The sequence below is a fragment of the Cynoglossus semilaevis genome, chromosome 5 (genome assembly GCF_000523025.1).
Source record: "Cynoglossus semilaevis isolate Cse_v1.0 chromosome 5, Cse_v1.0, whole genome shotgun sequence".
NCBI classification, from domain to species: Eukaryota; Metazoa; Chordata; class Actinopteri; order Pleuronectiformes; family Cynoglossidae; genus Cynoglossus; species Cynoglossus semilaevis.
Genome location: NC_024311.1, coordinates 3,756,215 through 3,782,826, shown reverse-complemented (window position 1 = coordinate 3,782,826; position 26,612 = coordinate 3,756,215). Strand labels below are relative to the sequence as shown.

The following is a 26,612-nucleotide window of genomic DNA, read 5'->3' as shown; positions in this document are numbered from 1 at the left end:
GCTCTAAATGCATAATAAATGTACTTAATAGTTTAAATATACAAGCGTGTCTTAATCACAACCACTTCCCCGCGAGTCCGATATCTGACCACACGGGTCATAACTGCTGTGGCATATACTTTAAGTATAACAGTATAACCCAGTTTCAGCATTAAACCGGGACATCCCGGTGAAACAATTGCTAGATCTATGATGCGAACGAAAACGAGGGAATGAAACAAATCCTTATATTGGTTGAAGATAAGTCAGGTGTTGTCATTGGACACCTCAGTCGAACGGACCTGTACACGTTATGTTACCCCAGGTTATGCTTAAGCTTACAGTAACAAATGACAGTGGTGCGTTTTCACCCATAAGATATAAACAGAAATTAAAAGGGACACTATACTGTATTCAGTGGTCAATATTGAAAATGCATTCCTTCATTGACACATTTTTCAATAAAATGTATGTTTTTTAGCAAACGTTTTGAGGCATCAACAAATATAAATACGCGTAGTATTTGTATTGCAATCAAAATTGGCGACATGTACAGTAAGCCCCGGTTTTCGATGCCATCAACTGAAGTAATAGCGCCCTCTGGTGCTCTAGCATTTTGATACTTGCGTCCGTCATGGACTTAAGAAAACGAACGTTTAAGAATACCTTTAAGAATATTATCGATGCATTGTCATTTCACTAAAGAAAACATATTTAATTATCTAATTATTAGAATATAATATATATATCAATAATTATTATAATTTAAAATTAGATTTTTATTACATACAATTTGTAATGAAAAACGGTATAACCTCTTTAATATGGCACATTGTCATCTGTTAGATTTGTTTTTTATGTTTGATGTCATTTTCAACTTGATATTGAGCAAAAACGTAAAAATAAACGGATTGAAAACGTAGTGACAAACAACACGCAGTGACGACGAACAACGTCCGGTTCATAGTTCATTCTAAACATGTTTGAGAGTGTGTGAGGCGCACTATTTACGCATACGCTTAACACGCAGGATATTTATAAAACCAAGGACAGGTTAAAACACCGTCGACATATTAATAATAGGAAAAGGGAAATGGCGCATTTTACCGTTTTGTTTTCTCTTCCGTAAATAAGTGTTGCTAGTATTATTTTGCATTTGTTAGCCGTCATCTTGACTTACGTAGTTAAAAAACAGACAGGCTAGCTCGAGCAGTGAAGGTAAACAAATCCTTAAAATCTGCAATTTAGCTTTAATTAGGCCCTTTGTTGAATATGGCATAGCATTTTCTAAACTAAAACACTGCAATTGGTGACAGCCGGTATAATGTCAATTTGGCTGTTGCAGCAACGAACTGGCCTTTGTAAACAGTCCAGCTGTGGTATATTGTTGTCACTGTCAAAGAGAAAATGCCATGGCCTATCATACAAGCTGGCTTTCGGAGATGGCGTTAAACATCTTCTTTCCCGATGCACGAATGTCAGGAAAAGACTTCTTCCAAAATCAGAGTGGACAAATCAAAGTCAGCCCCTACAACTCATGCAGGTGACACAAAACTACTCGTATTACAGAAATAGCTGCTTGGTATAGATGCAGTGTGATGTTCATTGCCAGATTTATGTAGCCTTTATAAATCAACTCTTGTGTAGAAATCTTTATTCTTTTTCCTTTAAGGTTCATCTGACAAATGTATGTATATTTCATTAAATTAATTGCAGTTAGGGGGAAAGAACAGTTTTTATAATGTAGATGAGGTTTACAAAAGTAAGTTTCCTCAGTGGGTCTTTATAGTGCCCCTGAGTCTGAGTGAGGAACAACTACCAAGTGATACTTCATTATTACCTTGATTATAACTTACACTGTTATTGTTTTTACTTTAGAGTCTTCTACACAGGCCCTTGGGTTATGGCATGGAGGGAATTGGCAAAGAGTTAATCAGGCGCAACCTCTTGAGGAATCCTGTTGGTTTGGTGAATTTATTAGGTAAATCATTTAATCTAACAACCCTACTTAACATCACGTTATTGTTTGTTTATTTTATTTTTTTTACTCTAACCTGCTCCTGAAAACTCTCCTTTCAGGATCTACTAACTTTTTCAGTACATCACAGTCTAAAAAAGAGAAAAATAAAACTGATGGACAGACAGGAAAAAGTCAAGAGGACGATGAAGGTCAGTTATAGAACACTTGTACCATCTGTCAATTGTTGTTCTTTAAACTGTAATTTGGTATTGCATGCCATTTTGTCTTCTTTTTTCCAGATGAGAAAAAACGGCGTGAGCAGGTAGCCCAGATGTACAGAGAGCGTCTTCGAACCCTCTTCATCATTGCTCTAATCCTAAGCCTGGTAAACTCCATCAACACTAGTGGTGGTAACATCTCATGGAGTGACTTTGTTAATGAGATGTTGGCCAAAGGAGAGGTGTCACGTGTACAAGTTGTTCCAGAAAGTGACATTGTTGAAATCTACCTTCATCCTGGTGCTGTCATCTTTGGAAGGCCTGTAAGTTTATTGTAAATCATTGTAAATTTAAAGTGAAACTAGTACAAGTTTGGCAAAAAAAAACATTTCATACAACATAACCTGCTTTGCAGAGGCTGGCACTAATGTACAGAATGCAAGTTGCAAACATTGACAAATTTGAGGAGAAGCTGCGAGCTGCTGAAGAAGAGTTGAATATTGACGCAAAGGACAGGATTCCTGTGTCATACAAACGCACTGGATTCTTTGGAAAGTAAGAAACAGACTTCTTGTAGAATTAAGAAAGCACCTGTGACGGTATCGGTTCTAGAAAAGTGAACATTTTTAGATGTAATCCACGGTTTTCTGTTCTCTTTGCAGTGCACTCTATGCTGTGGGAATGGCTGCTATCGGTGTGGCTATTCTCTGGTATATCCTTCGACTGGCCGGCATGGGTGGCAAAGATGGTGGTTTCAGTGCTTTTGTGAGTGAACTCTGATAATCGCATTGGTACACATACGTATCTCTTTTTGGGTGCACTATTCCTTAAGCCGGTATTATGATTCTTAACAGAGTCAACTGAAGATGGCCAAGTTCACCATAGTGGATGGAAAGTCGGGTAAAGGTGTGAGTTTCAAAGATGTAGCAGGCATGCATGAGGCTAAAACAGAAGTCAAGGAGTTTGTTGACTACCTTAAGGTAAGAAACCACATTTACGCCTGTTGATTTTTGCATGATTGGCGGTTGTATCACATTGCTAAAAACATACAAATTCAAAGTTCCCTGTTGCCGTCTATTGTGAACCACATTGCTGCATGTGTTGCCAGAGCCCACAACGATACATTCAGCTGGGAGCTAAAGTGCCCAGGGGTGCACTGCTGCTGGGGCCTCCAGGCTGTGGGAAAACACTGCTGGCTAAAGCTGTGGCTACTGAGGCCCAAGTTCAATTTCTGGCCATGGCTGGCTCCGAGTTTGTTGAGGTCATCGGAGGTTTGTAACTACTTGTGTTAATTAATTAATTAACCATGCTGTTTAAGGGTTATTTTTAGCAGAAAAAATGTATAATTTGTAAAAAAGTGAAATGTATAATAATCACGTATAACTTTTTTGTGCACAGGTCTGGGTGCAGCTAGAGTCAGGAGTCTTTTCAAGGAGGCTCGTTTGCGAGCGCCATGCATCGTCTACATTGACGAGATCGATGCTGTCGGAAAGAAGCGGTCCACCAACATGTCAGGTTTCTCCAATTCTGAGGAGGAGCAGACCCTCAACCAACTGCTGGTGGAGATGGACGGTCAGTAGAGGTGGAAACCTCAGAGCAGTTGGTTGTTGTTAGAAGCAGACTGTGTAGTGACATTATTTTCACGATGAACCTGTCTCATAGGGATGGGCACCACAGACCATGTTATTGTCCTCGCCTCCACCAACAGAGCAGATGTCTTGGACAATGCTCTGATGAGACCAGGCCGACTGGACAGGCACATATTTATTGATCTTCCTACACTGCAGGTGGTGCCATTATATTATAATTCTCTTCATTCTGCTGTAACCACCAACCTCCTTATAGTACTTAAACGTGTACTTTATAGTATCACAAATCTGTAAAAATATAATTTAATAGCATTGTTTATTTCTTTTCTTTTACCCTTAGGAGAGGAAGGAGATCTATGAGCAGCATCTTAAGAATTTGAAGTTGACACAACCAGCTAATTTTTATTCTCTACGACTCGCTGAGCTCACCCCAGGCTTTAGTGGTAGGCGTACTTACTTAATTCCTCAACAGTTGCTCTTTACTCCCACGTACTATAAATGTACAGTAATTGGAAAACCTTGCTTTCCATCCGACCCTTTTACTGCAGGTGCAGACATCGCAAACATTTGTAATGAAGCTGCTCTGCACGCAGCCAGAGAGGGATACAAGTCGATTGATACCTTTAACTTTGAATACGCCGTGGAGAGAGTGATAGCAGGTAAAATGGTGCCAACACTTTATAGTAGGACAAACAACGTCCCGCAGTCATACAGTAACTGTGATTTTGTGTGTTTTTGAATCCTCAGGAAGTGTAAAAAAGAGTAAAATTCTGTCTAAAGAGGAGCAGAAAATTGTTGCCTTCCATGAGTCTGGACATGCACTGGTGGGATGGTTACTGGAGCACACAGAGGCAGTAATGAAGGTAACACACTGATGGCCTGGGATCCTAGTGATAATTGTTTCTTTAGTCACATTATTATTAATATTGGTAATTTTGAATGTCAATAATAACATTGTGAGTTTCTAAGGCGGGGTTGATCAACCTTTGGGTTGTCGCCTAGAATTCAAATGAGGTCACTTGAAATGTCTAGTAATTGATACAAAAAAATACTAATAAAAATCACCAACCACAATTATAATTAACTATATCCCTTCAGTTCAAATAAAAATATTCAAGCTGGAGCATCTTGATTGGCTGTCGTCAATCAAGTGACTGTGCAAGTGACAGCTAATAAAATGCCTCTGGGGTTGCAGGAAATTTGTGAAATCAGAATGGACTCACAGGCCAAAAAAGGGTCTGGCTGGAAGACATGGTTATATATATATATATGTGTTACTTCTTTCAGGTTTCCATTGCCCCACGGACTAACGCAGCCCTTGGATTTGTCCAGATTTTGCCTCGTGATCAGTACCTGTTCTCCCAGGATCAGCTGTTTGAGCGGATGTGCATGGCTCTGGGAGGAAGAGCTGCTGAAGCCATCACCTTTAACCACGTTACAACAGGTAAAAACAAGTCATGGTAGTCGGCAAACCCACCTATAAAAAATATGTATCATTTTAGTTGTGGAACCAGTTGTCATTTTTTGCTGCATGGACTGAAATGAATTAGGAATTCTCTGCCTCCGTGTTTGGTAACAAGCTGGGCGAGATCTTTAGTTATGTTCAAATAATTATTTATGGGTAATATGTAGAAAAGGAACGTGAATGTGTTTCACCATTGTGGAATCAGGCACTTGTTTCCTAGATGATAGATTCGTTGAAGTTGTTGAAGTCGTTGAAGTGACCTCTGTGCGCAGCGCTGTAAAAATACTGTAATTGTTAAAAAAACACTGTGTACTCTGTGTTCCAAGGAGCTCAGGATGATCTGCGCAAAGTTACCCGTGTGGCCTACTCTATGGTGAAACAGTACGGCATGTGTGATAGTGTGGGACAAGTCTCCTTCCCAGAGACCGAAGAACAAGGTGCCATCGGACGTCGGCCCTTCAGCAAAGGCCTGCAGCAGCAAATGGACCACGTGGGTTCTTTAACTGGACGGGTCTTCTGTTCTTAAATTAGCTCACTGCTAACGTTGACTTACAGTAAAAAGTGCTTTTTTTGCCGTCAAGAGTTTGAAGATTTAACGGCAGATGTTGTTCTTTCAGGAAGCGAAGCTGAAGAGTTGAAGATTTAACGGAAGATGTTGTTCTTTCAGGAAGCGAAGCTGTTGATAGCCCGTGCTTACAGACACACAGAGAAGCTGCTGCTGGACAACAGAGACAAACTGACACTGGTCAGTTGGTCATTCCTTCATCCTGAATTCTGTACATTCCAATCATTTTTCGTTATTTTAGTTTGGTGTCTGGTGGCGTTAAGTTTGACCCAGTTGTCTCCCATCTTCAGTTGGCCAGTGCTCTGCTGGAGCGGGAGGTGGTGAATTACAACGACATCGAAGCCTTACTGGGTCCGCCACCTCACGGGCCCAAGAAGATGATCCTCCCCCAAAGTTGGGTGGAGGCAGAGAAAGACAAACAAGACACAGGAGATGAGGAACCTCAACCACCTTCTTGGAAACACAGAGATGAGGAGGAGATGAATTCCCAGCTGACTTAGTTGTAAAATGTAAAACTATAAAGTGACAAACCTCTGCACATGGCTGTATTTTTAAGTTTGATCAGAGGCAGAAGAAATTAAAATAAAAAAAGTGATTTTTTTCACCTTTGGGGTTTTGTTTTGGGGAACCTTAAGAAACAGTTTTCTGCAGGATCCTCTTCTAAATACAGGGGGTCATTAAGAAAGTTGGTCCATCATTCCAACATACGGTGCTGAAACAAGTTTCACACAGGAACTAGTTGATGAGCAGAAGGGACAAATACATCGACTTGTGATGTTTTTATGTCCTGGATTATGATGTTACTACTGTGTTAGCATAGTGCAGTATGCTTACAAAACGGAAACAGTACTGTCTGCAAATAAAAATCCTGAGTCAGCAAATGTGATCAACACACCCAACAGGTCAGCCTTCGTTCACTATCAGACACACAGATTGTAGTTGTGAGAAGTACAAGAACGAGGTTTTGTATGTTTGGCTTTCCCTCTTTACTGTATGTGTACTAAAAGAAAAAAAGGTATTGGACAGTGGTTAAGAAAAAGTCCAAGAAACTTCAAATATGTAAAACAATGCCCACCAGCGTTAGAAACTGGTAAGACACTTCAAATTTCAGAAGGAAACATCACGCTGTAAAACGACAGCCTTTTGGGCATACAAAAAAAAAAAAAAAAAAAATTAACTTGTATTTTAGTCGTATTTGTCAAAATGTGAGCAAATAAAAAGTTAATCAGAACATGTATCTTAGTCGTGAGCAAATAAAAAGTTAATCAGAACAGAAAGTCAAATGAGACAATAACTTCAGTTATTTCTTACTTTCTGATAAATTAATAAATGATATGAGGTCATAAAGCATATTTCTTACACAATTTTCTATAAAACAAAAATATCTGTTATTGATATTAGGGGTAAAAAATATAAATTTGCTTATATTTTTGAATTTCTCATTCAAAAATTACTGACAATATGCATTTATTCTCCAGACTTCAGTCAGATCTAAAATCCACAAATAATAAACCGAAAAAAAAAAAAAAATTACCTCCAGACGATGTGACTACAGAATATGATGGGATGCAGTTTCTTAAGTAATAGTTGTGCTGAGAGGGTTCACACAACATGAAACAAATGATGGAATGGAGGCGCAGTAAACACAACAGAAGGAAAATAACTAAATATCTATAAAATAACCACATTAATATATATAAAAAAGAAATACAAAAACAATTAAACGTGATTTTTTTTTTGGATTTTTTTTTTTTTTGAATTTTTTTTTTTTTTGCAGACGTCTACGCCTTGTACTTCCAATATCAACCAGACTTGTTAACGTACAATTTAACCCACACTCTGGCCTGGTAACATTTCCTGTAGGACAGAGCCATACAGGTCTACGGAGGAGACCAAAAGTGTATCATCCTGGCAGAAGGAACTTAAATAGAGCGCTACAAGGCAATGAGGCTACATTTTGTTTCAGTATTACTGAGACCTGAGAAGATTCAGGAAGAGCCTCATCTCAGGTGACTTCTGTAAACTTCTGGAATATAAACCTCTATTCACGGTCTACACTCAAAACCTGATCAAAAATTCCTGGCAACTCTCCCTGAGCTCAATAAACCATTTGAAAACTTGCGTCCACTGACAATCCTCGCTAAAAGCTCGGGCGTGTTAAAGCTAAAGTGTCGTTGTTTTGTTTTTTTTTCCCATCTTGTGCTTCACCGTTTTAAAATCTTCCCTAATGTGTCCAGACACAGACCCTCAGTGGGATCAGTGTCTCTCACTGGCTGTGAACCTTCCTTCTGTCAGGGGACCGTCCACCTTATCGTGGGTCGTACATGTTGGCCAGTTTCTGAAAGCGTGGTCCCCAGTCATTGAGGTAGTCGTAGTCCTGGTCTGCGTCAGAGCTGCTGGAGGCGATGGAACTCAGGCTGCCCGTCAGAGAGCCCTCGCCTTCATAGTCGTAGATCAGAGCAGTGTCGTACGGAGGAACGTTCGGATCGTTGTCTGCTGCTTCAAGGTTCTGGGGGAAACAAGTGGTACATTATTTTGACCTGTTTATTGGTAGGGACCGTGTATTAGTATCAATACATTTTAGCAGAGTGGCGGCAGACTTTATTCCACACACATTACAGTGCAGTATTGTGGCTTCACAAGTGACTGTCCGGCCTGCCGTCCAGAAAACGAATGCAATTCATCAATTAGATGACTGTAAACTGACCATAGGTGTGAATGAATGATTGACTGCTGGGAAAAAAAAGTGAGTCGTAGAAGATGAATGAATTATATGTGTATATATTAATACTGTTCATAAAAGGTGTGTAGTAATTAAAAAAATACTAATTTAAATAATAATAATTAACAATATATAATGATGATCAACGAGATCCTTCATAGTAAACTGTTGGTTACAGGCTGCTCTCCTGTCTGATCTGAGGCAGAGAGACAGAAGTCTCTTTTATTGACATATGGAACTACTGTTTGTTCTCCGCTCACTTCATTGATGTAGTCCTCAATGTCAGTGGGGTCTGCCGGAGGCCTCCTTGGGTAGATAGGGGAGGGCAGATTATGTGGGGCATCCATCCTGAGAGGCTGTTTGCCTCGAGGCACATATGACTCTGGGCGGTAGGAGCCCGGTGTTGAAGGCACGTCACGGGGATTCCACAGTATGTCAATGTTGAAAGCATTCTGCAAGGTGAGCAGATGGGATGTAGTGATGGGAAACACAACGGGACACATTTAACACGAGTGTATGAAGAAGAGAGTCGGTCTCCCTCACCTCGTCCTCCTCACCACCTCCCTGCTCGTTGTAGTTGATGACGTTATCTCTTATGTCGTCTTCTGATTCTCCAATGAGAAGACCTGTTCCTTTCTTGTTATGGTGGCGTCTCCTACAGCTCGTCACAACCACGGCCAGCAGGAGGAGCACTGAGGATAAGTGTCGCATTTTTAGAACAAATTAGTACTTGCCTTTCATTCTAGTATTTTCCGCTCGGTCTGAAACCAAGATTAACGCTAGATGAACTAGAACGGGTGCAAAGTTTAGTGCGTGCACCTTTGTTGCCACTAGGGTGTGCGCAAAATAAATTTGTTTTTGTGTAAATGTGTAAATAAACATGTAAAAACAACAGTGTGTGTATATATATATATATATATATGTATGAAAGTGAAAGTATATATGTATACTGTATATATACTGAATATATACATATAAATAATGACTTTCAACAATTAGAAGAAAACTAGGGTTCATATTATATACAGTGTATATACATATGTATTTATACACATATATACAAATATACTGTATATAATGTGAATTCTATTTTTTTCTAATTGTTGATTCATATAACATTTTAAATAAAACACAACCACAGCTGAATATAATAATCTTACAGCTGTTAATATAGTATTTTACAACGAGATACCATTCTTTTTTCCAGATACCTCTGCACACCAAGTTACTTAAAGTGGATTTGTGAACTGGCACATTTGTAAACAAATAAACTAGAATTTCATAAAATTACTTATTACCTGCGTTGACCACAAGTTCGAACAACAGAATAAGTAGATTATACAACATTTACTGTCTTGGTTTTCGAGTAGAAATTGACACTTACCCAGTAAGAGACCAACACTGGCCATGATGAGAGTGAGAAAAATGACACTGATTCCAACACTGGAGCCGTACACAGCCCCTGCCTCTGATTTACAGTCTCCGAAGAAGTCACACAGACACACAGTGATGTTGACCGCAGCAAAAGAACTCATGACTGGACTGCCCGAGTCAGAAACCAGCACATGGACCGTGTACTCTCCGGCCTCCAGCTTCACCAGGGGCCAAAGCTTAGCGTGAGTGTCTAGAGCAGGAAGAGAGAAGGTGTGTGAATGAGAGAAAGACCAGGTGGAAAAAAAAAACCCAAAACAAACTACTGTCTGTTTAACGTACCGTTAATCTGGGTGACGGTCCAGTTGGCTAACTGATCATCATAAATTTCAAATTTGAACGGTGAGGAGTGTGGAGGGAAGTCTTCATCGACCGCAGTCACAGTCAGCGCCGCGCCCTCACACACAGTCCCAGTAAGAGGCAAGATCTGAGGAGGGAAGTCATTGGTTTCCTTCAATGTGATGGAGACTGTGGCCGTGGTCGACACTCCGACAGCATCTACAGACACACACAGTAATACCGGAAAACAATTAGTTATTTCATCAAATGTTCAAGCGACTGATAAAATAATCCTAATCCTATTGTAATGACCACAGAATAACAAAGCACACTGGCAACAGAAACACTTTTTTTTTCTGCCTCGTGCAATGTTCGAAATATTCACAAGTAACAATAAGTGATGTCTGCCTCGTGCAATAATATTCACAAGTAACAATAAGTGATGTCATCATGACATCATCACCACGTGACCAAAAGTAACGCTGACAAAAATAACTACAGTACACTTAGCTGCAGTAGGCCCTGAATTTAATTGGAATAATTAAATAAAATATAAAACAGAAATAAAATATACACATTGTATTATTTTAATATCTTTATTACCAGTATGAAGTAAAACACAGTGAATAGTTAAAGTTATTTATATCCTATTTATATTTTATATTTAAAATGTTACATTAAATGATGTGATAATATTTAATTCATAGTTTATTGAAATATATTTAATGTAATTTTAAAATATATTTTAGGGTCATTTTAATGTTTAATGAAGACATTATTATCATTTCCATTAATATTTATTTTATACATAAAAAGACGTTTAATTCTTATTCGACAAAAAAACACGAAGGAAGTTGAACTGACCTGTGACCTTTACCACAGCGCTGTACACCTGGTTTTGGACGTGTGGAGATCTCATGTTGAACTTTCTCCTAGATGAAATGTCACCTGTGACACTGTTGATGTCCAACCAGCGCTCTGGATCAAGGATCATCTCGTATCTGCACCACAAACACAGCATGTTTGATAAACAAACATGTGAAATAGAAATAAAAATATCCCAGCGCTGTTGCGTTACCATCGTACCTCAGTTCAGAATGATCAGGGTCAGAGGCGATGTCGCTCTTCAGCAGCGTTCCTGGCAGAACCGACTCAGAGACCACTATCTGGATGGGGTCTTCAGTGAAATGTGGAGCTTCGTTCTCATTCACCACCGTCACCACCACTGTAGCCGAGCTCACTGGCAGGTTAGGAGTCTTGGTGCTCATTTTGTTTATATTTTCCACGCTTAGAATCAGGACGTGATTACTTTGAGATTCATAATCCAACGGCTGCGTTGAAGGACAAACAGAAAAAAGTAATCGTTAGATGTGGCCACTAGGTGGTAGTATTGAGTTAAGTCCGTGTGTATGAAGCGCAAGCCGACTTTACCTTCACTACTGATAGTATTCCCTGATTGGTTGTAGGATGTGTGGCGATGGCAAAATTCCCATTGGGATCATTGGAAATTGAATATTTGACTTCCCAGTTTCCTGTTCCGGGCTCGTCTTTGTCTGTCACGTTCACCCGGCAGATCTCGTAGTCCTTCCTGTTCTCCACAGCAGCCACGCTGTACTGAAGTCACACACAATTTATAATACGTTAAAATTCAAACGACAGTTTGGGTTCACATGAGTCTGTTTAATAAACTCACTGTGTCGGGGTTGAACTGCGGTGCGTGGTTGTTGATGTCAGACACATTGATGACAGCCAAGCCGTCACTTGTGAGGCCCATGCCCCCCATGTCAGCAACCTGCAGTTTTAATTTAAAACCTTTCACCACCTGAAACAAGAAGAGATGTTTGAGAATCAACCACGTGACGATAATCTCCAACAGTCAACGTCGTCACTCTGACTTGGTCGCTCTTCTTACCTCTCTGTCCAGACCCACTTCTTTCAGGTAGATGGCTCCCGTCAGGCTGTTGATACCAAACATGGTCTTGGTGACGGCGTTGGGAGGAATGGTCTCCTGACCAATGATAGAGAAGCTCAGTATAGCGTTATCCGTCATTGGGTCGTCCTTGTCTGTGGCTGAAACTGTCATCACTAATGTGCCTGTGGACGATCACAGTGAGAAGTTTCACATCAGTCACATCAGTGACATGTCAGGAGGTAAATGATTACAGTCACGAAACACGATACTTTATATGATAAAAGACCCGTTACGTTGGTTAGCATTTTGTATTAACTTTAGCTATTTCCTAATCCAGTGGTTCCCAACCACTGCTGTGGCACACAAGTGTGCCGTGGGAGATCATTAAGTGTGCCGTGGAAAAAATTCAATTTCACTTAATTGGTCTGAAAGCTATTATTTATTTACTCCTTTTTTCTCGTCAAAGCAGAAAAGGCACAACAATTAAATACTCTTCTGCTAGGTGGCGGCAGATGGCTATGAAAACAAAACAAAAAAGATAATCAAAGCTGTTGATGAAGACCTTTGTGAGTGTCTTTCTTCAATTCCTGCCAGTATAATAGCATTGTCTTTAACTAGACAGGAGTACATTTTTAGTAAATTTAAATTAGAAGATTATTATATTTCATTACATATACTTTTTGTGAGATTTGTGTTTGGTGGTGTGCCGTGGGTTTTTCCTGATGATATATATTTGCTGTGGATCAAAAAGGCTTGGGAAACACTGTCCTAATCCTGTTAAATGTTCTTGATTGACTGTTATACTGTAAGCACGTGTCAGAGTGACTCCCACATACCCCAACCATTACTGACGGAATACCAGGACCCTCAAATAGGAGGAACCGCCTGGGGGGAAATCAATGCTACTGTAATGGAATGTGACCTCCAGAACTAACCCCCCCCCAGAGGTTCTGTGGAGTTATGTGATGCGATGTGGGCTGTAACAGGAATGTTGTTGAGGTCTGAACTTTTAATATTTTAAGTCCATCTTCCATCTTGCATGGTTTTATGCCAGTAAAACTCGGATTGTTATTCCTGTGTTTGTCGTGTCTATACAACAGCAGGTGCTGATCAGACCATTTAGACCATTGTTTCCCAAAGACTGGGTCGCAACCCTCAGGTGGGAGATTTTTTTTGGGGTCATCCTGCGACCCTCTACGAGTCCCCAGAAAAGTTGGGGAAAGACTGGTTTAGACCATGACGATGCCTCTGGTCTCTACCATGACATTAGTACACTGCAGATGACAGGAAGTCCACACGTTGAATCTACAACCATTAATACAGCAGCTACTTTTAAGGCGTTCAGGTGGTAATGTACAGTCTACCTATGAGTCATCGCTGACAGTTGACTGTATAACAATATAATGATTTACCTGGAATTGAAAACTCAGGGAGAGAAGCATCAAACTGGCTCTGGGTGAAGGAAGGTCTGTTGTCATTCTGATCCAGAACCATGATTTCTATAGTGGTGGGATTCTCCAGTCTCTCTCCACTGGGTGAGAGTGCAAAGGCTTTCAGCTGCAGAAACAGACAAAAGTGTCTCAGTAATAATAATACAAAAAAAAAAAAGTAACCTGCATTTGGTCATGGAAACATCTGTAGTAATAATAATACAAAAAAAGAAACCTGCATTTGGTCATGGAAACATCTGACCTTCTGCTGCAGGGACTGCTTCTATATGTGCACTACATGTCCCTGACATATGCTGGGAATAGCAGAAAGACATGTGCAGGATGTTTGCTTCAACATTACATCAGGAGTCATCTGGAGTGAAACATCCTGAAGTGTCTCCCCAGACGCCTATAAAGGCCCCAGGAGACTGACCTCTGGCTGTTGGTTCTAGCGTCTCAAACAGATGTATGTATGTATGTATGTATGTATGTCTTTAACAGAAAAACGTGGGCGCATGTAGAAACTCTTGGCCCGGTTCTCATTAGAGCCTTATGAGCCCGTGTTGTTTCCTGTCTCTGATTACGTTGTCAAAGACATGTAAAGTAGCTCAGTGATCATGATGTCACACAGATTGATGAGTTCTTACTGTGAAACTCTTGTGTTTCTCCCGGTCCAGCGGCTGCTTGCTCCTGATCACTCCCGTCTTATCATCAATCTCAAACAGGTTCTTCGGTTCCTGGTCCACACCTGGCCCTTCCAACTTGTAGATCACCTCACCTGTAAAGATTTTGTCCGATTTGATCTGGACAGAAACGATTGTTACAACTTTGCGGAGAAGTCTGGGGAGAGTCGTAAAACATGTGTCGTAATTCCAGATGTGAGTGTGTTGACAAGAACCTGGAGACAAAAAAAGTCTTCTGACCCAGAGAGACCTGAGCAGAAATAAAACTCCAAACTAATATTTTCAGAGAGACTGTATTTTATGTGTTCTTCTCTCACTGTCTTGGACATCTTGGCCGTGGAGCAGATTCACCACTTCATAAAAGTGCCCCAGTGTGTATTTATGACTTCATGCTTGTTAATAATGTTAACGCAACAAGGACTCCACCTCTCCACTGCACACACACAGTCCAAACTGCATATGGTCCTCCGTCCTGGATAATTAGAAGAATCTAAGGCTGTGGTTACAGATGTTTTTGACTGAACTCTGGTTTGGTAATTGTCAGACATTGATGTCCTAAAGGACCAGTTATCATGTCTCTATTATGTCTCATAGTTTCTGAAGTCTCAAGAACAGGGGTCTCAAACCCTGATGGTGCAGCAATGGCTTTCAAAAAAGTAGTTTTTGTTGAATATAAATACATTTTTTTTATAATTTAATATATGTATTTATACCTATATACACACACAGACACATGACATTTTTTTAAAGGGCAAATTATTATTGACATTTAGTCATCAGGCAGATATAAGGGGTTTGTGGGCCCATGACCATTTTGGCAAATGGTCTGATGACCACTCAAATGGGATATAACAACCCCAGGTGTATGACACGACGGTGGAACATAATTTACTAAGACTGAAATCGAACCCTCAACCCCTCTGCTGTAAGGCGACTGCACTTCCTACTGAGCACCAGCCTGTACTATCTGCTCTAACCTAAAATGCCTACAGTATGATTGTGTTTTTAAATCATGAATGATATATTAGCAGTGAACATTCCCTTGTAGTGTTGTAAGTGAAAACAATATGGAGGGAACAGGTGGTAAATCTGGTTAAAACTGGTATTTAACCAGTGAATCAACCCAGTTCTCTTAGTGTTAGTGAACTGATTCATTATGTCATGAAAAATACCATAATCAATACATAGAGTGAAGTAAGTTTTGGTCCTGACAAACTTCTGATTTTAAACATATTTTAATTATGATAAATATATTGAATATATATAAAATATAATGAAAAATATACAATTTAATATACATATGATATCTGTTTCAGTGGAATTAAATACAAAAAAAACGACATTTCTTTGAACCATCATGATCCAATCATTGACTTAGTAAAGAAGAAATTTACTGGTGCTCCTACCTGGACTAGATCTTCAGGAACCTGTTTGCTGTTCTCTAGCACTCTGATAGGTGGGATGATCCAGTCCCTCTTCATCCTGACCAATCCACTATTCAACTTTCTCCAGGGATGGAGAGACCGAAGAGGCAGCTTGTTTTCACTGTGTGACTCGGCAAAGCTCCAAACCTGTGGAGAAAGCAATCGTAGCATCAAAACACATCACTGAAGGAAACCGAAACAGCTTCATGAATTCAATCAGGAGGGTACACCAGGGTAGGGGTTTGAAATTGAGATAAAACCTATGAAATCCCAGGAACTTATTATTTCTTATTAGATTTTGACATTCTGGACCAGGCGTGGGCGAACTTTTTGGGTCCTAAAATTTGACGGAGGTGGGGTCAGGAACTTAAACAAAAAAGTCATAAAGGCTAAAATGCTTTAAGCCTTTTCTACGCCATCTATTGGAGAAATGCAGGGATTGCAGGGAAAAGTATAATGATAATAGGAATTAATAACATGATTTGGACAAGTTTTGTAGGCCGGATTAAAAAGCCAAACGGCCGCATCCGGTCCCCGAGCCCTAGTTTGCCCATGCCTGTTCTAGGCTATGGATATTTTGCAGCTGTTGGTAAAAAAAACACAACCAAAAAAACACAAGAGCTCCTCATTGCAGTAAAACCCCCAGTGGTCTGACCAAATGTGTGTTGCACTGAAGTCAATGTAGAGATGATTTGATTGGTCGGGGCAGTTGGGATGAGGGTCTGCAGTTTCAGGTTTCACTCATTAATACTGCACTCTGACAGTTTCCTTTGAAGTACAAATGTAACTAAGGAATGAGGAAACAAAAATCTCACACAAGGCCTTCATCACTGGGTGGCTGACTGCACACACACACACACACACACACACGAGAAACAGTCATACACAGCAGCTGTCGACTATGGATTTAGACCCCGAGCTTTCCCACCCACATTCCCCCTCACACTCACAGATTCCCCCTTGTGCTCAGCTCTGCACCTGACTGGGAGTTTGGAGTCACCTTACGGATCAGGAATTCCACAGATACACTGATGTTTGGGCGTTTTACATATCCTGTACGGTACGCCCACGTGCATCAACAACACACCGACCCATGATCTAACACTACGCTGTGTTTACACACATTTGGGAGTTATTTCCTCTCTGTGGGAATTCACCAGTCCCTGCATTATTTACCATATGTGAAACAACTTCAATTTACAGCAACCGGATCCAAGTCACTCAGCGCACATTGGACACTGGTGAAAACTGAATAAATGGATATGAATGAGCTTATTTTCATGACTGGTCACTGGTGGGGTGGGCCGCACTACAATCCTCTGACACACTGCAGGACAGCGAAGGGAGAAATGACAAACATGGCGGGCATCCGCGGGCCGTGTCAGAGGGCAGGCTAATCTTAGACTGACCTCCACCTACTTAGTATTTCGTAGCCATCATCATCATCATCTCCACCTCCAGTGTGATGTTTACACTCCATCAACGTACCGTGTCGCCATCACATGTCGTCTACTTTTTGGTCACCTATGTTTCTTTTCCACATATAGTCTCTAGAACTGTTTTTCAGTGCCAAAGGTTCAGCGATCATCAACCGGCGAATCTGGCCCACCTAGCAAACCGATCCGGCCCACGACTACATTCCAAATTTGTGAGGATCAAATCAGAGGATTTGAAGAGGAAATATCCTGTGAATCTACTGTTAAAGCAACTGAAAAAATAAAACAACTGAGACCAAAATAACTCTAAGTAATCACATTTATGACTCTAATTACATTCTGTTAGACAAAAAACGGATTTTGATTTTATTTTATTTGAGAGTCCAGCCCCTGAGGTGTCTGTCCAGTAAAATTCTGGCGCCCCAACAAATATAGTTGATGAACCCTGAATTGGGTTTCAAGCTCTCCTTACCACCTCCAGATTTCAGATACCTTGGAATGTTTTGGAGTCACACAGGTTTGACTGATATAATAACAGACCCTAACATGTGGTATAAGCCTAAGGACTAATATTAGACGAGAAGAACTGAGTGAAAATGAAAACGTGTTTGTTTAATCTCAGCCAATCAACCACGGCTCACTCTGTCAACATATGTTCCATGGGTTCACTTCTCCTCATTATCGACACGACTTCTCACATGGGGATTATAGCGGGCAGCTGGAGACACCCCTGCCTTACACTGGGCAAAGGGCAGGGTAAAAGTTGGACAGGTCACCACTCCATCACAGGCTAGCATACAGAGACGATCAAACATCCACACTCACATTAACGCCTTTGGGCAATAAAGAGCCACAGAATAACCTTCAGAGCAAAGTCTTTGAAGTTCTGGAGAGAAACAACAGCCCACCACCGATGAACGAGGGCCTGGTTGGACCTGAAGGCAAGAACCTTCCTGTTTCTTCCCGTAAAGCTCCTTAAACACAAACACATGATGCCGTGTTGTTCATCAGGTATCTGCTGGTGTCTCCTAATGGTTTTAGCAGACCTGGGCACGGAAACACGCATGAAAGTGTCGCGTTGCCAATTAGAGCATTAAGTACCTTTTCTGACAGGCTGAGTGATGACACCACACACAGATACTCTTTTAGAGGCTTTTCACAGATACTATTACAGCCTGGCCTTTCCCCTTATGTGCTCACAAACGTATGGGCAGCTCGTTACTCTGGAGTGTTTGCTGTGGCTTCACTGTAAAGCTGTGTATCTTAAATCACACAAAGATGAGCCATTGTTGTTTAAAGCTAGCAGGGTGGTGGTAAGACAACCACTCAAACCAGCAGAAGGGATACAATGTCTCGCACGTCTTGGCAGTTCTGTCACCCACAGGTCAAAAGGTCACACAAGTGTCTCCTTGGTCACTTCTGTCGCTGGTCTTCAAGAACAGGCGTCCAGCAATCAGAGCCGCTCTCTGCTAAGTCATGACTGTTTAGTATTTGATGGACGTCCTATTTATGGAACCACTACAAGTGTGTGTCCATCACGGAGCAGATGTCTCACTGACTGGAATGCTGAGCAAGGTTTGAACCTAAAACGTAGCCTGAAGTTTGGACGCACGCAAACGCCTTCAGTGATGATAGTTTGGTATTACATAGAAAAGTTAGCTTAACTCACACAAGTCTGAACATTTAACCCAACAGTATTTAGGGAGTTAAAATGTACATGGTGTTTTTTTTCTGGTACTTGATGAGAAATCTACAAAAAGTTCTTCTTTTCATCTCTCTGTTCAAAATAGTTTAATAAATGTACGTTTTTGTTTTTGTTTTTTTACAGGGAAACAAGTTGAAATTTTAGATTGATGGCAGATTGATTTCTTTGTCCATAAAACGTATTTTGTAGATGTAATTTTAAAAACAATGGATAAATAATAAAAGTAAAAAAGACATTTAGCTCAATTAAAACTCACTAGATCAGGCATGGGCAAAATAAGGCCCTGGGGCCGGATGCGGCCCATTCAGCTTTTAAACTTTTCCAAATTATATGATTCATTTATATTATCATTATACTTCTGCCTTTTCCCTGCAATACCCATGTTTCCCCAATAGGTGGTGTAGAGTTCACAAAAAGCTTTACAGCAACTTTAGCCTTGATACAGTACATTACTTTTACATGTCATTTATCTTAGTTCACACGAACGTTCCTGACCCGGCCCACCTGTTCAATTTTAGGACAATTGTGGCCCAACAATTCCAAAAGTTTGTCCACACCTTTGCTAGATCTTCTGTGGTGACTAAACACTGTCTAGAGTCGATCGACTGAGGCCAAGACAACAACCAACAGGGAGACAGACCACGTTTACCAACTTGTCATCGTGTCACAAGGACTGAAAACTCTATGTATCGGCAATTACCACTGTAACCCTAGTCGTGGAGAACAGCTTGCAGGTATTCGTGCCCAGCAGGTCGTGTGACTCAGGCCCTAAATCCTGTGAGTTATTATTTCCGATGAGTGAGACCTCAGCACCAGCTGGATGCAGATACGGTCTCTTGATTTGTACCCGATTTCATGGTCCAGGAGTGGCCCACTCCTATGACAACTGAGGGCAGGGTTGGTGGGGGCGATTACAGAGCGAGACAAATGGCATCACGTATGCATCTGGGAACAGCTGTGGTCACTGCTGCCCACTCAACAACGCAACGTTGACAACCAAACACTGAAGAATATAAACAGTGGGGGAACAACACGTACGGACTGGTCACAGTCTCGGAGTTTGACTGACAGAAGCTCATGGTAACGTTTATGTTTGTTTATTCACTGATGTGATTCAGAACATACATTTATTAACTTATGATGAACTGACTTTATACAGGGGATCGACTTGGGCCATGAGCCAGTCTGGGACCGACCCACTCTGAATGTAACATGAATGACTCAGGGAAAAGAATCATTCAGCAAAAATCTACACCTGCTCAGGTCTAATAAAAATCTTCGGCATGTGTTAACTTCCTGTCTGGAAAATCACGCAAAGGTTCGTTAAATCTAGAACGTTCTAGAAACAATTTTAACATTTTACATTAAAAAGCCATAATCGCCACAAATGGGTGAATTAGCATTAAGAATCAAACCCTACACCCATGCACTTCCACCAATGAGCACTAGAAGGACTGATTAGCTTGCTTGCTAACAGCAAACACAACTTAGCCAATCAACCCCTACTACTACTGAGCATAGAGCCGATCTATAATTTGTATATTAGCAGTGCCCCCTGCAGGAATTTCATTAAATCTGACAGTAGCTGAACATTGGTTAAAACTCAGTTTCTTATTGTGTAAACACAGATAGTAGTGAGGTTGTTACAGTTGTTTCTCCATAGACAGCGATGGTCTACAGGTGATTATGGTGGTACTTTTCGAGCACTTCAACGGCTGTGTGGGCATTTCAAATTAAAAATGACTATTTGCGTATTAAATACTACTGGAGTTCTAAGTATTTGAGCAAAAATAAACTCTTCTTATTTTTATTGAAGCAGCACAGGATTTAAAACTAAAACTGCAGTGATCCACAGTAATACAAACCTTTCTTGCCTTAAAAAAAAGAACATCTGAATTTTTCATTACCAATCTATCCACAAGTATTTATAAGGGATAAAATAAAGCATGAGGTCACATGGATCTCTTTCAGTTACCCTTCAGGCCTGGGGCTCATTTCTCCTCCAAACATGGTCAAAGACTGATGAAGACTGAAAGTGCTATGTCAGTTTACACTGACATCCATTTAAATCCCATAATGGCATCCGCTGACAGAGGCTACTAATGATGCCCACCGACCTCCACACACATCTGGAGTCACATCCTCCCCGCAGCACTTCATCATCCGTTTACTGCTGGGGTCAGATGTTTACACCAGCCCCGCTCAACTTTGATTGTGGAGCCAGTGTGATGCCTGTGCTGATGAAAAGGAGTTGATATTTGCCGAGAACAAGACTCAGGTGAAAATGTAAACTGTGTATTCCAGGAGGAGGGTAGCTTAAGGTCAAACTTCCACTGAAATCTCACTCTGGAAAAACAGGAAGCTGGGAGTGAGAGAGCTCAGAAACAACGACAGACTAAACCTAGATCCACTGCAACAAAATTAGGAGTGCTGACCTTTACCAGAGTTTATATTAGCCCCAGTAATCAAGATGCATGCTGGAAGTTTGGGCCAGAAGTCGTATAAATACAGAAGATAAGACTTCCTCCCCCCAGTAAACTGCAGGGGTCACCAACTATATTTGTCGAAGAGGCCAGAACTTTTCTGGACCTTGTGGGCCGGACACTAAAATGAAATGAAATAAATTGTTTGATGTTAATTTTGGAATCCAGTCGTGGGCTGGAATGGATGGTTTGGCGGTCCAAATTTGGCCCGCAGACCACCTGTTGATTATCACCGGTGTACATGTGTTAGAATGGGGCTCTTTCGTAAGGCAATATATAGAAACAAACAACCATTTACATCCTTGGTCAAACCAATTTAACAAATAAACATAATCCACAGCTCATTGTATTGTTTTGTTTTTGGAGAAAATAAATATTATTTTAAAATCAATATCAAAACAATAGTTGTCCTTCTTTAAGCTAACTTTGTACCCTCTAGGTTCTTAGAGTATTTAATACCTCTTAACCTCCATTACTGCCACCTACTGTTGTCTACTTTCCACTGGTAAATGAATCAACACAAGTTTCCTATTCATTTGCAGAACGAAAAAAGAAAATACAGACAGGGGGCAGTGTTGATGCAGAACATGTGTCATTAAAATGTTCTAAAATTATTTTATTTTTTTAACAATTTCTTCATACTTTGAGTCAATGGCTAACCCTAACACCATCAGAGTTAACATGTACTTTGTCGTATTATTGTTTAGACTTTTCTTACCTGACACAGCAGCGTAACCAGTCCACATCCCAGCAACCACTTTGCTGCCATCCTCAGAACCGTAGCAGTCAGAAGCCCAGCAAGAACAGACCACTGATGATTGAGATCTGAAGCTCCTCCACTAAGACCTGGACTTCTCAGCTGCTCCACAGGGCAAAAAAGGCCAAACTCTCCAACCCTGATCCTTGGACCTCTCTCTCTTCTTCCCTCTCACACTCAGCTTCTTGCTCTGGCTCTTTCTTCTTTCCGTCTCCCTGTTACTTCCCTCTGCGAGTGTTCCGTCTCTCACGGCTCCTCCCTGTCCGTAGTTGGGGTCTGTCTCCTAGTGCAGGGGGTAAAAGAGGGTTTAAATTTCACCACCACTCGTCCCTGGTTCTCTCCAGCACATGTGCTGTCACTCACAAACCCAAAGTAACAGAGAGAGAGAGAGAGGGAGAGAGAGAGATAAAGATGAGGAGAGAGGCAGGGCAGCTGTTTGTGGTGCAGACAGGAGTGTCTGCACCAGTTGGAAGCTAACTGAGTAACTTAGTTAACTCTAACCCATTGGGATTTTTTTTTTCAAGTCACAGAAAAAAGACAATCGAAATATCAAAACAACAAAGTCGAACAAAGCAATTGTTGATATAAATCTGAACACGGAATCATTGGGTTATAATATAAAACTGAAACACTATTGTTCCAATACATAAAGTGGGTTCTGTATTCAGGGATTCAACCTGTAAACCAGTCTGTGTCTCATTTAGCTCTATAACACGCTAACATGCTAACCTTTAAATATTATCTTTGAATCTAAACGTCAACAACAGCATCACCTCAGGTCTGTCCAAGTTGTTAAAAAAAGTTGTTTTTCAGATTTCACTTGACAACAGGACATCTGTCAGGGTGTTATGGGGTCTGAAGTGGTCTTAAGGGACTACCCCCCCCCAATCTAGTCTGGATCAGCGTTGTGCGCCATGAGGTCAGACGTGAGATCTCAGTGTGCAGTATAACACATGCTATTCAAAGCGCTTTGATCTCCTACTATTTCGGACTCTGTGCCAAAGCAGAAGATGAAGATCTACGATGCTGTCAGTCACGTCCGAACGGCGATGGTTTCGAAACGACAGTGATAGAGCGAGAGTCCGCAGGGTCTGTGTGTGTGAGTGAGGTTGACGATGTTTGTTCACTTCAGTCAGTAAAATGTGTTGAGGACTGGTTGGTTTTTGGCTGGTTTACCGATCTTCAGGGAGAGAAAACTAACAGGAAAGATGTGTTTGACGTTAGCATGATGACCAGGAGTCCAGACACTCACGGAGGCTCTCTCAGCAAGACTGCTCAGAGGTCAGAGGTCGATATGGAGCTTAGAAAAATAAACAAAACAAGAGCACGTTGGCCTCTCTTTCATGATTCTCGATGAGTTGGAAAACCCATTCAAAACCAATACAGAGGGGATCAATGAACATTTAAAATAAAAAATCAGACAGTAATACTGTTGATTTCACAGTCAAGAAGAAAAGTGAGTATGACTGGGCGGCTTGGCATGGTGTGTGTGTGTGTGTGTGTGTGTGTGTCACAGACAGACAGAGAGGTTCTTGTACATAGGATAATTTTACAACACCTGTCTCTGTCACTTTAGGCAAAGGCACTTGGCAGGAGTCGCCCGGAAGTTTCTCTTCCACATTTTAACACACAAAACAAGGAGGGAGAGAAAGAGTAGAGGGAGGAAGGGAAGGAGAGAGAGGGAGGGAGAAGGGGAGAGGGAGAGAGAGAGAGAGAGCGCGTTTGCCTTTAGTATCAGCGTCCTTCAACGGCTTTCACGCAACGGCAACAACGTTTTTCTTCTTTAACTAACCGACCCATTCCACGAGATATAAATACCACAGTCGAATGTGGTATGTTTATATAAATAAACACAGTATAAATACCACAGTATAAAATATTTGTCTAAATACCACAGTCGAATGTTTGTAAAGGCAAAGCGGAAAAATGAGCAATGAGTCAGCACCCCCTGCTGGTCCAACCACAACTTCACCTACAACAATGTACAACAGAAACACGTTTTAAATTTTGACCATATTCTGTTAAATAAAACAGAAAAAAACCGTATAATTCAAACAAATACACAGTTAATACACAGGCGTGTATTAGAGACCAAAACAAAAGGCGAATTTTAGCGACGGAAATCTCCCGGAAATGTTTGCTCAAACGTTATACATATATAAACATATAAAGAAAAGCTGACTTTGCGATAAATTAAAACTGACAAAACCTATTAACAACAACAACAAAAAAAATCCATTACAGCCTCTTAAGAAAATATCTAGTCCTTACTTTGACTTTTTTTTAAACAGAATAGAGAAGACTCCAGAATTCAACGACAGGACGACTACAGAGTTATGAAAGAAGTAATTTAAAACAAACATCACACTTGCCGTTTATGGCTGCAGATGGCGGTGTTAGACCGTGTAAACGTTGTAGTGCGGAGATTAAAGACATCACAGTCACTAAAGCGGAGCTAGTTGCTAAGAAATAAGAAACTGACCCTGAAGAGGGGAGGGGGAGGGGGGGGGAGATATCTGCCATTAGAAGAACACAACACAACACAGAGCAACTGACACTAAAAGTGTTAGACTGCTAATTAAAATAACAGAATTGCAACGAGCCACACAACCACTGTAGCACATGTGAAAGCACACACCCTCAGAAATAATAAGCTCTGCTTTGAACTCACTGTGTCATTTGCTACATTTACAAAGCTGTTATTCTTTCGTAGGGAGGTAGAAAATCAACACAATGTAACATCACCTGAGGCAACACTGAAGAGACACACACACAAGTGTGTGTGTGTGTGCGTGTGTTTCTACAGCTCTGCTTTCACCCCACTCAGCCTCCACCAGGGTGGGTTGCCAATTAGAGCCAACACATATGACACACTTGACTCCCCCGCTTGAACCATGGCTGGAGATAATAGGCCTCTTCCTGCAGCTCAATCGATGACACACTGTCCCAGGGTGGACGTCTGTGCTCTCTCTCCCTCCCTCTCTCCCTCTCTCTCTCTCCACACACACAAAATCTTTTCTGTTCTTCCAACCATTTATCTGTCAGTGAGTAAAATGTCAGCTTTTTGTCTCTTATTCAGACCTGCCTGGTACAATGTGCAAACACACACAAGAAAAGAAACAAAACAAACCTTTTTATCCACTGGTTAAATTCTTACTTTTGGTGCTGATACCGTATGCAGTCACTGCACGGGTTAAGTGTGCTAACACCTGAAGTTAAGCCCACAGGAGGTGAATGCTCCGAGCGAGGCCACCTGAGTCACGAGGCTTACACACATTATGGTAATGGGGTTCTGCTGTGTACTGTAACAGACAGAAGGCCTGCACAGACCTGTCCTGGACATGGCTGCTGCCGCTCAGCATCATGGTGCGGGTGTTAGACCTTGACTATTGACGGGTCAGAGTAAAGGCATGAACACTGCATCAGTACAAAGTCACCAGGCTCCAACATCCTCACCTCCTGTGTGTCCAAACATTTGTTTGTATTTCCTTGGTGGAGGCGGGCGAGGGGTGTATTTTAGTACTTTAAAAGGAGCTTTAAATCTGCAATGTAATAAATCTGAGTTGAGAATTTTTTTTTTATGCATCATAAGTAACCAGAGTGGGAAGATAAAAGCTGGGCTTGTAAACAGATGTTTGTCAGACAACAATTTAGCAACACAAACAACACACCAACAAAAAAAAGGGCTAAAAATAACTGAATAGACAGTAGAGCTAAGTACTACAGTAATATAACAAGCGTTATAGAGTACGGTTACATTTCCTCTGTCTGTGTGTGTTCTGTTTGTATTGAAGTGCTACAGGAAATGCATTCAAATGGCTTTGTTTACCTTGTCCATCAATGGTCTATATTTATATAGCACTGTAGTAGTCTTTATGTTCACTTAAAGTGCATTACACTACAGTTTTGCCAATCAGAGATTAACTCACACAAACACAAACACATAAACAATCATTTTCACATCCTGGTAATTTTGGTGAAACATTTTTTTTAAATGTTCTCTATGACAGAGATGTGAAAAATGAATTGACAGTTCACTGAATGTGTGAGTTTTGTAATTACTGCGTTTGTATATAGACATAGGGAGACTTTAAATGACAAAAAAAAAGAACTTCATACTCACTTAACATCCTAGATATTTTAAAACTATAATGATCACTGTTGTACAAGAATAAGAAAAGGATGCCATTACAGCTTGTAAAAAAGATGAAGATTAAACACAATGTAAGACAATGCAAAAAATAAATAAAAATCATATTAAGCAGACAATGTTTCCAGAGATAATGATAATATAAACACCAGCATTAAGCAGACAATGTTTTCAGAGATAATGATAATATAAACACCAGCTAATCTGATTAATAAACAATTTTCTTACAGCATTTGGTGAACTGTCCTGGCTGTACCCCCACCTCACTTGTTGACAGCAGGGATTGGCTACAGTCCACCCCTCCCCTCTTCAGCCTCTCCACAATCCTGCAAAGAAATAAGCAGTAGGTGGATAGATGGTAAAAATTTAAGTTAAAATAACAATTAGATTTCAAAAACATAACTACAGTGCAAATACCCCAAAA

General features: G+C 40.8%; 2 protein-coding genes and 1 long non-coding RNA gene across 3 annotated transcripts; 2 read left to right on the top strand and 1 right to left on the bottom strand.

Moving 5' to 3' along the window:
• The first annotated feature begins 955 nt into the window (after positions 1-955).
• spg7 (SPG7 matrix AAA peptidase subunit, paraplegin) lies at positions 956-6,380 on the top strand. Its single transcript, XM_008309931.3, has 17 exons — positions 956-1,522; positions 1,858-1,960; positions 2,059-2,148; positions 2,239-2,480; positions 2,573-2,712; positions 2,820-2,922; positions 3,012-3,137; positions 3,266-3,428; positions 3,556-3,729; positions 3,820-3,944; positions 4,087-4,189; positions 4,295-4,405; positions 4,494-4,609; positions 5,034-5,190; positions 5,538-5,701; positions 5,879-5,956; positions 6,067-6,380. Exons 1-17 carry the CDS (start codon positions 1,304-1,306, stop codon positions 6,274-6,276), a joined length of 2,424 nt encoding a protein of 807 aa, XP_008308153.1. The 5' UTR covers positions 956-1,303; the 3' UTR covers positions 6,277-6,380.
• A 1,588-nt stretch (positions 6,381-7,968) lies between these two features.
• On the bottom strand, positions 7,969-24,650 carry cdh15 (cadherin 15, type 1, M-cadherin (myotubule)). Its single transcript, XM_008309932.3, has 15 exons — positions 24,310-24,650; positions 22,000-22,321; positions 15,640-15,804; positions 14,198-14,353; positions 13,533-13,677; positions 12,121-12,302; positions 11,902-12,030; positions 11,640-11,822; positions 11,295-11,539; positions 11,073-11,209; positions 10,212-10,427; positions 9,883-10,122; positions 9,042-9,190; positions 8,759-8,950; positions 7,969-8,285 (listed from the first exon to the last, which is right to left on the bottom strand). Exons 2-15 carry the CDS (start codon positions 22,048-22,050, stop codon positions 8,085-8,087), a joined length of 2,391 nt encoding a protein of 796 aa, XP_008308154.2. The 5' UTR covers positions 22,051-22,321; positions 24,310-24,650; the 3' UTR covers positions 7,969-8,084.
• Positions 11,319-14,366, top strand: LOC112487022 (uncharacterized). Its single transcript, XR_003049723.1, has 3 exons — positions 11,319-11,455; positions 13,825-14,016; positions 14,228-14,366. It is a non-coding gene; the product is annotated as an uncharacterized LOC112487022 (long non-coding RNA).
• Positions 24,651-26,612: the final 1,962 nt, after the last annotated feature.